General features: G+C 42.5%; 1 protein-coding gene across 8 annotated transcripts in view; it reads left to right on the forward strand.

Moving 5' to 3' along the window:
* Positions 1–12,827, forward strand: part of ALK (ALK receptor tyrosine kinase) — a 574,134-nt gene that overhangs the window by 397,346 nt on the left and 163,961 nt on the right. For all 8 annotated transcript variants that reach the window (XM_039530228.1, XM_039530218.1, XM_039530221.1 and 5 more), the window contains one exon: positions 6,608–6,739. In XM_039530228.1, the coding sequence (XP_039386162.1) occupies positions 6,608–6,739 (132 nt within the window). The remainder of the gene's footprint in view (positions 1–6,607; positions 6,740–12,827) is intronic.

Genomic DNA, 12,827 nt, shown 5'->3' on the forward strand with positions numbered 1-12,827 from the left:
AATAGCCATTGATAGACCTATCCTCCATGAACTTATCTTATTCTTTTTTGAACCCACTTTCACTTTTGGTCTTCACAACATCCCCAGGCAATGAGTTCCACAGGCTGTGTGTTGTGTGAAGAAGTACTTACTTTCATTTGTTTATAAACCTGCTGTCTCTTAATTTCATTGGGTGACCCCTGGCTCTTGTGTTATGTGAAGGGGTAAATAACACTTCCCTATTCACTTTCTCTACACCATTCATGATATTATAGACCTCTTCATATCACCAGTCATGTCTTTTCTAAGCTGAAAAGTCAGTCTTTTAAATTTCTCCTCTCATGGAAGTTATTCCAGACCCCTCATCAGTTTTGTTGCCCTTCTCTGTACTTTCTTCCAAATCTAAAGTATCTTTTGAGATAGGACAACCAGAACTGCGTGCAGTATTCAAGGTGTAGGCCTACCATGGATTGATATGGTGACATTATGATATTTTATGTCTTATCTATCCATTTCTTAATGGTTGCTAACATACTGTTAGCTATTTTGACTGCGGTTGCACACTGAGTGGATGTTTTCAGAGAAATATCCATTATGACTCCAAGACCTTTCTTGAGTGGTAACAGCTAATTTAGATGCTGTCATTTTACCTGTATAGTCAGGATTATTTTTTCCAGTGTGCATTACTTTGCATTTATCAACATTGAATTTCATCTGCCATTTTCTTGTCTCATCACTCAGTTTTGTGAGATCCCTTTGTAACTTTTCACAGTCAGCTTTCAACATAACTATCTTGAATAATTTTGTATAATCTGTAAACTTTGCCACCTTTTCCAGATCATTTATGAATATGTTGAACTGCACTGGTCCCAGTACAGACCCCTTGGGGACACCACTATTTACCTCTCTCCATTCTGAAAACTATCTTTTAACCAGTTACTAATCCATGAGAGCACCGTCCCTCTTATAACATGAGTGCTTGCTTTGCTTAAGAGCCTTTGATGAGGGACCTTGTCAAAGGCTTTCTGAAAGTCCAAGTACATTCTATCCACTGGATCACCATTGTCCACATGTTTATTTACAGCCTGAAAGAATTCTAATAGATTGGTGAGGCATGATTTCCCTTTATAAAAGCCATGTTAACCCTTCCCCAGTATATCATGTTCATCTATGTGTAGGATAATTCTGCTCTTTACTATAGTTTCAACCAATTTGCCTGGTACTGAAGTTATGCTTACTGGCCTGTAATTGCCAGGATTGCCTCTAGAGCCTTTTAAAAAAAAAATCAATGTTACGTTAGCTATCCACTGGTCATCAGGTACAGAGGCTGATTTAAGTGATAGATTACATACCACAGTTAGTAGTTCTGCAATTTCATATGCGAGTTCCTTCAGACCTCTTGGGTGAATGCCATCTGGTCCTGGTGATTTATTACTGTTTAATTTATAAATTTGTTCCAAAACCACCTCTACTGACACCGCAGTCTGGGACAGTTCCTCAGATGTGTTATCCAAAAAGAATGAATCAGGTACAGGAATCTCCCTGACATCCTCTGCAGTGAAGACCAATGCAAAGAATTCATTTAGTTTCTCCACAATGGCCTTATCTTCCTTGAGTGCTCCTTCAGCACCTCTATCATCCAGAGACCCTGCTGATCGTTAGACAGGCTTCCTGCTGCTGTTGTACTTAAAGAATTGTTTTGTTAGTTTTTGTCTGTTGCTAATTGTTCTTCAAATTCTTTTTTGGCCTTCCTAATTATACTTTTATGCTTGACTTGCCAGAGTTTATGCTTCCTTCTCTTTTCTTCAGTGGGATTTGACTTCCAATTTTGTCTCTAACCACCTCTTTTAATCTACTATTATAGCCATGGTGGCATTTTTTGGTTCCTCTTACTGTTTTTTTTTTAAATTTGGGGTGTACATTTAGTTTGAGCCTCTATTGTGGTATATTAAAATAGTTTCCATGCAGCTTGCAGGCATTTCACTCTTGTGATCATTCCTTTTGCATAGGATTATGTTTGTAGTACTTCAGACTTTATATTCAGACTGGGAGTTGCAGTCAGAAGATAGCTCGTAAGAGAGCTGACTTGATGGATGACATTAGGGTGGTGCAGACATTAAAGCAGCAGTAGTTCTTCCTCTTGATTAGATAGATCAGGAGCAGGGCTGATGGGGGAAGGGGGGAAGCCGGTACAAATTATCAGGGTCCGGCAGTCCAGAAGGGGGCCCAGGGCCTGGCTTTGTTGGCTCTCTTTAGCCTGTCCACCCTTGCTGGGGGGCCCGAAAATTTTTTTTCACCAGGGCCCAAAGCCACTCTCAGTGGCCCTGATCAGGAGACCTGGATTCTCTTTCTGACTCTGTTGTTGATTCAGTTCAATACAATGAATCAGTGAAGTTACTTCACTTCTGTATGCCTCAGTGTCCCCATCTATAAAATATAATTAATAGTAGGTAACCGTTTTTGTAAAGCTCTTTGTGGTCCTTGTAAAAAAATGCACTATACAAGTGTCTAGGAGTATCCCTTTACAGAAAGAAGCACAACTATGTTTTGAGCTACTGGTATTTGAAGTTGGAAAGTGGATTGCATGTTTCACTCATACAGAGCACAAACTGCAGACTTGTATTTCTTTAGGAGGCAGGAGACCTGGGCTTCAGATTTAGATTCCAAAAAAGATGCACAGAAATGTTATCTGAAGCTTCTTTTAAAAGGGCCACAGGAGCACAAGGTGGTGTGTGTGGTATATTGTGTAATAATGAGCAATACATTGACTTGTTAGACAGCCATGATAGGCATGCTGTGTTTTTAGCCCGCTCACCCAGGGCAATGAAGAGCCAGCTCTCATATGCTAAGAAGCTTAAGGTTAGCCAGTTCTTGGGTGGAAATTCCCAACCCCTCACCAAAAAAAACAAAACAAAAAACTAACAACCAAATGCAAGTGCTACAAGAACTAACTCAGTAGATTGTTTTTTTCCCCTCTGAGCTTGAACTAATAGGGGCACAATAGGTAATGGTCACTTCTAGTCCATTAAAGAACTCGCTGCACGTTTGCAACAACTGAGGTATTGACCTTGGTGTCCTGGCCAGATTTTCACTTTGGTAAATAAATGTTCTGCTAACCTCAGTTCCACTTGTAGTTTCAGAAGAAGTTATTCAGTCCTCTGAAAGCTATTGTTTTACAGCATAGCAGTACTATACAGCTGCTTCATTACAATACAGAATAATAATACTTTATTCTTATAGAGCTTATTTCATAGTAATGAAGGGCTGGAAGGGACCTAGAGATGTCATCAAGTACAGTCCCCTGCACTGAAGCAGGACCAAGTAATCTCGACTATCCCTGACAGGTATTTGTCCAGCCTGTTCTTAAAAGCCTCCCTTGGAAACCTGCTCCAGAACTTAACTATCCTTATGGTTAGAAAATTTTTCCTAATATTTAATCTAAATCTCCCTTGCTGCAGATTAAGCCTATTACTTCTTGTTCTCCTTTCAGTGGAAATGCAGAACAATTGATCATGGTCCTCTTTATAACAGCTCTTAATATATTTGAAGGCTAGTATCAAGGCACTGCTCAGTCTTCTTTTCTCAAAATGAATCATGCCCAGCATTTTTGAATTTTTGCTCGTAAGATATTTAGAAAATCTGCCCTAACATTTGTTGCTCTCCTCTGGGCTCTCCCCAGTTTATCCACTTCTTTTCTGAAACGTTGTGCCCAGAATTGAACAAAGTGCTCCAGCTGAGGTCTCAACAGTGCCGAGTAGCTTGGCACAGTTACCTCCTGTGTCTTACATACGGCACTTCTGTTAAAACATGCCAGAATGATATTAGCCATTTTTGCAAGTGTATTGTTGACACTCATTCAGTTTGTGATCCACTATAACCCCCAGGTCTTTTTCAGCAGTTCTACCACTTAGCCTGTTATTCCCATTTTGTAGTTTTGCATTTGATTTTTCTTTCCTAAGTGAAGTGCATGGCACTTGTTTTTATTGACTTTCATCTTGTTGATTTCAGACCAATTCCCTAATTTATCAAAGTTGTTTTGAATTCTGATCCTGTCCTCCACAGTGCTTGCAACCCCCCCACCCCCAGCTTGGTATCATCTGCAAATTTTATAACCATACTCTCCACTCCATTTTCCAAGCCATTAATGAAAATATTGAATAGTATCAGACCCAAGATTGTCCCATTCAAGACCCCACTAGGCACACCCTACCAGTTTGACAGCAAGCCATTGCATTGATAACAACTCTTTGAATATAGCAACCACTGTATAGTAATTCCATCTAGAACATATTTCACTAGGTGGCTCATGAGACTGTCATGTGGGACTGTATCAAAAGCTTTACTAAAATCAAGTTATGCTATCTACTGCTTCCCCATCCACGAGGCCAGTAAGGAAAATAGGTTGGTTTGGCATGATTGGTTCTTGATGAATCAGTGCTGGCTATTCCTTATAACCCTGTTATCCTCTACATGCTTACAAATTCATTGTTTAATAATTTATTCCAATATTTTTCCACATATCAAAGTTAAGATGACTGGTCTATAATTCCCTAGCCCTCTTTGTTCCCCTTTTTAAAGATGGGTGGTATGTTTGCTCTTTCCCGGTCCTCTGAAACCATGCGCCGTGAGTTTTCACAGATAATTGCTAGCAGTTCTGAGATTGCTTCAGCTAGTTTCTAAAGTACCTATGGCTGCATGTCATCAGGCCATACAGACTTGAATATATGTAACTTATCTAAGTATTCTTTAGACTATTCTTCCCTATTTTTGCTTATGTTCATTCCCCCTTGTTGTTAATATTAATTGTGTTGAGTTTCTGGTCGCCATTAATCTTTTTAGTGAGGACAGAAGCACAATAGGCATTTGCCACATCAGCCTTTTAGATTTGTCATCATTTATTAGCTCTTCTTCCCCACTAAGTAGAGGACCTACAGTTTTCTTCATCTTTCTCTTCCTCCTAATGTATTTAACAAACCTCTTCCTCTTTCCTATTATGTCCCTTGCTAGCTGTAACTCATTTAGTGCCTTAGCCTTTCTGATTTCATCTCCAGATCTCAAAGCTCTTTACGAAGGAGGTCATTATATCCTCATTTTACAGATGGTGAAACTGAAGCACAGAGATGGTAAACGACTTTCTTAAAGTCGCAAAGCAAATTGATGACAAATACAGGAATGGCACCCTGGTCTTCAGACTCCCAACCTGGTGCCCCAGGCCCATCCATGCTATGTTCCTGCTTTGCAGCAATGAGTGAAGTGAATCCAATAGACAGCAGGGCAGGTTCTGCTCTGACCCACCTGTGTAAATCAGGATTATCGCCGTGGAAGTTAATAGAGTTTAACTGCTGGTATAGCTCTGGATTTACTAGTAATATTTGGGAGGTACTCAGTAGTATAAATGAGAGCAAAATTTGACTCACTGTCTGGCCTTCTCTTTGGACCCTTCTGCTTGCAAGGTGTTATAACTGATATGGTAAAATAAGGATACTTAAAGCAGGCTAGACGATTGATATGTTTCTTTAGAATAATTTGACACACTTGCTGACTAGCATGTAGGGTATATGGTAACTAAAGTCTTAAACAAGGAATGTACATTAATACACAACTCCAGTACCACCATTATCATCAGTTCTACCTTATGATGGCCAAGTTGCCCCATCCATCAGAACATACATTGTCTGGATGTCTGAAGGGGAATTATCATTAGGCTATAAAATCTTGCAGTGAGCTCAGCACTAACTAAAAGCCATTACTGTCTAAACACTGTTTGGCTCATATGAAATGAGCTGATGATTTTCCCAGTAAATGGTGGTTCACATCACAGTTGGCCTCCTTGTTGGTACTCTCTGCTGTTAGGGACGAAGGGAGAGAGAGGCAAGGATTGAACTGGACAACTGACACTAAATTATCTTCCAACTCCTAGAGGTATGATGCCTCCATGTCATAGGTTAGGCATACTGGCAGGATGGTATAGAAGAAGCTCGGACTGTTTGCATCCCTTTGCTGTTCCTGAGCTTCAGAGAAAGCACCTCAATCTTCAAGGCTGTCAGGGTAGCAGAAAATTTGCACACAATTAAAAACCCATGCTGTGTATCGTTTGACATAGCACATTTTTCAGAAGTACAGCAACACAAACTGTAGGAATTCAACCCTTTTTTCTAAAGTATCAGCTCCTCCCCCCCCACCAAAAAAACTGAAAATTCCTTGAACTGTACCTATCTAGTACTTAACATAGACTGTTGGGCATTAGGAGAAAACAGAAGCTGCTCTAACATAATGAACACACTATGGTGACCAAGACTGAGGCCTTGTCTACACTACAGGACTATTTCGAATCTACTTAGTCCCAATTTTGGATTTCGACTTTAATGAGAAAATTTGTTTGTCCATACACAAATTCTCAGAAGGTAAGAAAAGGCAGAACTGCTAATCCTCTGTCATGATGATATGCACTGCTGGGAACGTTCTTGTATTTGCAGAGGGGTGGAGTGGGTAATCCATTAGGTCTTCTGCATCTCTAACTTCCATGATTCTATGACCATGTGATTGGGATCCCAACAGACACTGTAGTAGGGATGTGGAAAAGAGGGTAATGCAGCAGTCTTAATTGACTTATTTTCCTTCTCTCTAGGATCTTCTTCTGGCTCCAAAATGGCCCTACAGGGTTCCTTCAACTGTTGGAATGGAACAGAAATCAAACTGGGGCAGGCATGTGATTTCATCAGAGACTGCGCAGAGGGAGAGGACGAGGGAGATATGTGCAGTGAGTAAATTCTGACCCCAAGTTTACATCCTTTCACCTCCCTTCTGGAAAATGGGAGCCAGATGTTGCTTCCCAAATCACAGGAGCTTTGAATGAACACATGAAGGCTAATAGCCGGAGAAACAACTGCCTTGTACCCACCTTGCCTCAGTGACTACTGCCAGTCATCATCTAGCCCCCTCTCACTGGGGCAAACTGCAGTCTGTAATGGCCACTCATCATTGGCAAGGGGGTTGGACCTGCTGCCTTTCCCTGTAGCCCCAGTACCTCTCCTGGCCTTCAGCCAGGACTCAGCCTGGGAACTTGCCTGGCCTGAGCTCCCCAGCTCTGCCTGCCCTTCCCCAGCACTGCTTTGCTTGAGGTGCCCAGTGCTCCCAGGCAGCTAAACCCTTCTTACACCAGGACTGGAATGAGACTGACCCAGTGCCTCCCTTAGCTCTTATGTCAGGGCCGGCTGTGACCTGATTGGGTGTAGCCACAGCTGTGGCTGCTACTCAGCCAGCCTCTCTGAGCTGCTCTCACTCCTTTTCTCCTAGGAGCAGGGTAACTGCCCCACACAGGCATGAAAAGTGCATATTAACCCCATTTTATAACTGAGGAAGTGACCTGTCTGGGAAAGAACCTACCTTTCCTCACTCCTAGTCCTATGCTTTGACCACTAATCCATTCTTCCTCCCAAAAATATCTCTGTTTGCTCTTCCTCCTTTTCCTTATTTAAATAGCCATTCCTGAGCAGTCTGTAGTTTAAGGCTATGCCTGTGCTACAACCTAAGGGTGGGATTGCCCTGTTCATGTACACACATACTCACACTGGCGTGCCTTGAGCTAACACAAGTATAAATAGCAGCGTAGTCATGGCAGCACGGGTAGCAGCAGCAGAGGCACAGCTGAGCCATACCAAGTAGAAACCCACTTGAAAACCAGTGGTTATGTACTTGGCACAGCTTAGCCATGCCTGCATTGCTCCTACCTATGCTGCTATCTATGCTCATTCTAGCTCAACAATAGCCAGTGCAAGTATGTGTATATGAGATGGGGACTCACACCCCTAGCTCACAGTATAGACGTAGCCTATAATGACACATTTTGAGATGATCAGTTTCTTGTGTTTGCCTTAAGTTTCTACACTCCTGGATATGTCACTGATGGTTGTACTGTTCCAGAGACATCTATATAATGGGCTCTGTGATACATGGTCTTCTTTTTAGTTGTTACTGTAGTAAGACAAGTCCTAGATAAATCTGTGCCCTCATGAATTGTATCTACAGCAATTGACTCTTCTCAACTTTTTAAAGTGAATTCAGTGCTAATGAAAGGTGCTAGATTGACAGTCCTGGAGACTGAATACTTCTGCTTCTCCACAAAACAGGTACATCAAGGACAGCAAACTGGGGAAGCTTCTCCTGTGCTGCCCTTTATGTACCTCAATCCTGACTTGGAGGGAACCAGCTCTACGGCCAGGTTGAACTACATACTTTTGCTGGCATAACTATGTCAGTCAGGGTGTGATGGATGAGCTGTGATCCCCGACCAATATAGCAGTGTTGGTAGAAGTCTCTAATATAAACAACGAGGAGTCCTTGTGGCACCTGAGAGCAGCGGTCCCCAACCTTTTTGTGGCCAGTAGCACGTTCATGTTTTCAGAAGAGTGTGGCGGGCGCCAACAATTTTTCAAGGCTTATTTTGTATTTGTACATTAAATAATATGAAAAATGTAATATTTAATATTACATAATATATGAATCCAGAGAGAAGCTGGAGAGAAGCTGCGATGACAGAGAACACCGGGGCCTGCAGCCCCGGAGTTCTCTGTCCCCGGCAGGCACGAGGCCGCGGCTTCTCTCCCCTGCTGGGCACTAGGTGGGCGCACATAAATGCCCCAGCAGGCACCATGGCACCCATGGGCACCACGTTGGGGACCACAGCCTTAGAGGCTAACAAATTTCTTTGGGCATAAGCTTTCATGGGCTAGATATAGTGGTGAAACTGCACATTTGCCACTATAGTTCACTTCACTTCTGCGGAACTAGACTAAGCTATGCTGGCAAAAGTGAAACTTTGCCCATATAAGCTCTGTCCACACTTTGCATGCTTTGCTGGTATAGTATACTGTATTCCTACACTGGCGAAGTGATCCTACTGTATATCTAGCCTAGGAGTAACATGGGAGACCATGGAGAATTTCACCCTCTTTACTGCTAGCAAGTGTGCCAGTCAAATCAATGGTGTCATAAGTTTTATGCAATGTATAACTGGCATCTGAACTAGGAGCACCCAACATAGCTCTTATAGGCTACCAAACAGCTTTTAAACAGTTAACTTTTAATGTGACTACTAGAGTTTTTACCATGTGAGGTGAAACTTGTTAGTGAGCCTCCCAGCCTGGGTAGGGAGACTCACACTAGTTCAGCTCAAACTAGGGCCCTAAAAATAGCAGCGTGTAGATGTTCTAGATCCAGCGGAGACCTGGACTAGCTACCCCAGCTCAGACCCAGGGGTCAGGTGGGCGTGAGAGCCTGAGCTGCCATCCAAACTGCAACATCCACACAATTTTTACCATGCTGGCTTGAGTCTGTCTACCTGGGGTGGGAGGCTCACTCCCAGCTGCAGTGTTCACATACCCACTTGTTCACAGCAAACAGGTTTTCATGCTAACATTGTATGCAGCATCACTGCTGACCTGAAGCAGATTTGAACTGGCAACCTAGATAAAGCTGTTTTTCACATTACCAATCTCCTGAGCCATCCATTCCCTTCTCTGAAACACTGCATTAAAATTAAAATGCACTTAAAAATTTCTCTTACAGATCTCAAAAAATCCCCCTTTTGTCTAAAAACCTTCAAGCGTAGCTTTAAAAAAAGTAATGGGATTTTTATTGTATTTTAATATTTAATTAAAAACTATAAATGGTGACAATTAGAATTCTTTTTACCACTGACTATATTTCACTTCATTTCTAGCAGGAAGTTACATTACTTACCCAGCCCAATAAAGGGATCATCTATATATGTATTTTATGTCTTGTATCTGCTGTGCATAAATTCCTGTCTGTACTGTTAGAAGCATTGTAGTGTGGGAAGTAGTGCTGTACCTGCTGTTGTTACGATCCAAGAACCATCCTTCTAGAATAGGACAAACTTATGGGAGCATGCTTATTGTTTCTCTGACAAAGAGGATGCACCTCTGGCCTAGTGTCTCTGGCCAGCTACAGCATACACACACTAGCTGGCAGGGTTGTGCTCCTAGCTGCCAGATCCCACACCATGGTAGGGCAGCTGGCCAAGCAACCAATGCCCCTCTCCCAGTGACATGAAATTCATACACCATATATGGCTCATTTCACCCACCATTGAAATGTCAACATCTACAGTCAATGGAGTTATGCAGGCAGAGAATTTGGCCCACTATGTCCAGCTGAAAATACCATGAGAGTAAAACATGAGCAGAATATAATTAACTACCTTAGAATTTAGCCAAGATGTCTGAGGGAATAATAGACAATTTTGAGTTTGACCACAACAACATAATCCAGGTATTCTCCTCTGAAAGACAGCATCCTCAGTAAAACTGTGACCCTTCATTCTTGGATGTGAGAAGAGTGCCACCTCTAGAGTCACTTCCTTCAGTACCTAGGTTTCCAATGGTGTGAGAGGCTGCCTGGCCTTCTGAAAAACCTAGTGGTTAGCGCACCTGACTTCCAGCTCTTTGCCTTCTCTAAAAGAGTACTAGACGTGCCTGTCCCTGACCCTAAGCTGGGAATCTTTGGCTTTTCACCTGCAGCCGGCCTTGGCCCCCAAAAGGGATGTGGTAGGGGGAATGCAGCCTTCCATCTCCACCAGGTCCCAGTCCAGGGCCAGGTGGGAACCAACACTGGAAGGGTCCTCCATACAGCGAGTCTGATTGCTGCTGTGGGCTACTTCCTACTTATATGACCCTTTAGTTTGGGGCATGGCCCCTGAAGTCACTTAAAGAGTCAAAAGGAGCAAGGATTTGCTGGTTCTCAAAGAGGGTGATGGTTGAAGATGGTACTGCCTGTGGGCCTTACCCACTCTCTGGTCCCCTCTCAGACTCAGCCTGCCTACTGTCTGGCTTCCCGAAGAAGGATTTCTCTTTCCTGCAACCTGTCCACCCCGTGCCTGGGCTTCTCAGTGCCTTTAACCCACTCCTCCATCTAGAGCATGTTCAGGAGGGTACCTGAGCCCACTATTGCCTTTTAGCCCCTTCAGGCCCAGTGTAGGGTTTGTATACCCCCTCACAATTGGGTTCTCTAATCTAAGTACTGACCAATCCCACCCTTGCTTAGCTCGTGAGTACTAGCCCATTGAGTTCTACTATTCAATTATCTGCTGTTGCAGAGCTGCCCTACCCATATGGGACATTGCCTACGGTTGGCATAAGGTTCTTTTGCAGAATAAAAAACAATCAATCATTTTACACCTCAATTACATCAGTTTATCAGACCAACACACAATGTACCAAATCTTTTTCAGCATTAAAGTTGTCATTTAGTCCTGACAACTTAAACACTTTCATCAATGTTTTCAAGCATGGAAAAAAATGAATCACTGTTGTAGGTTGTTCGGTTTTTTGTTTTATGTTTTCCCCAAGCATTGCTGCCACATACACAAAAGAACTGTCAGAAAGGGTCAAGCCAAATTATTAACTGATGGTTTCTCTCTTTTATGAAGTTCAAGGTCTTGTGTTTTTCTACTGTTTCTTTTGGTTTTGAAGATACTGATTTTGCCTTTTCTTGTTTTTTCGTTTGTGTTTTGTTTTGTTCTTTTCCTGGCTCAAAATGATCCCTAAAGCCTGCTGTCTGTTAACACCTCTTTACTTATTAATGGCCAATGAAAATGTCATGATGGTTCTGCTGCATACAGCCAATTAGTCTTTGTAGAATAAGTAGAATCAGGGACCCCTGGAGAAAAGAAATGTTGCTGTTTGATTTTTAATCAAACAGTCTTGCAGCGAAAAGAGACCCCCTTCAAAGAAGCATAAATGGAATCAGATGCCAAATCATGGTGGTTTGGGGTCATATGTACAGATGTAACAGATTGGCAACAGTGTGCTTGTAAAGGAATTTCCTCTACTGAATATGGGCAGAAAACTTGGTTTCTCCCCCAGTTATCCTGTGACCATGTTAGGGGGGGTCCTACAAGACCAACTTCCTGTGATTGCAGGGGAACCTGGATGTATCTAATCAAGGTGGTTTATGTCTTTTGTTCTCTCTATTTTGATAGTACGGGAGGGCGGGGCGGGATGTTTGAAGCTTTGCATTTGTGGCCGTCACAGGGATCATGGTGGGGGAGTGAAAAAAGTAGAACAACAAATTAAGATTTCAGGGAGTGGATCATCCTATGTCTTCACTGGCAAATTCATACACAAGGATTGGAAATTGCTGTGAAGACAGCCCCTGCTCGCCTGATGTAATACAGCCATATAGGTAATGTGGCTGCTATGATGCAAGACCGAGATGAAAGGCCAAATTCTCTTCTGGCATAAAAATTGGCACAGTTTTGTTTTACAAAAGCAAAGACTTTATCTCCAGTAGTTTAGATCTGTATTTTTCCGGTGCAGGAGGTGTTGGGGTTTTGGTTTAAGAGCATCCCTCATATCAGAGTGCTGTATATGAGTGGTACCACAGGTGAGGGAATAGCAAATCAAAGGCTGAAATGCTCTGATGCCAGATGAGCTAACCCTATTATGTGTATTATGGATTATGATATATGGACTGCAGTTACACACCTGAAAACCCTTGCGTGGGGGGAACAATTCCCAAGGGTTACATCATCTGTGACTGATTGAAACTCTCCCCCATTCACAATGTAGCCCTAATACCTGAAGAGGGAGTCACTCTGAAGTTTGAAAAGCAGCTGCTCTAGGAGCAGCAGGAGAGGAGTTGGAAAGAAGGGAAAGACATTATTTTAAATTCACATTCCTGTGTTACCAAATAAAATAATATATGGCTCAAGTCCCATTTCAGGCTCTGGTGACTCAAATTCCATTCTGTGTGTGGGTGGAGGAATGTGCATTTATGTCTGTGGGGGGATGAGTATTCCTAGCATCTAGACTAGAAATGTGTATTTC

This window comes from Mauremys reevesii, linkage group 3 (assembly GCF_016161935.1).
Source record: "Mauremys reevesii isolate NIE-2019 linkage group 3, ASM1616193v1, whole genome shotgun sequence".
NCBI classification, from domain to species: domain Eukaryota; kingdom Metazoa; phylum Chordata; order Testudines; family Geoemydidae; genus Mauremys; species Mauremys reevesii.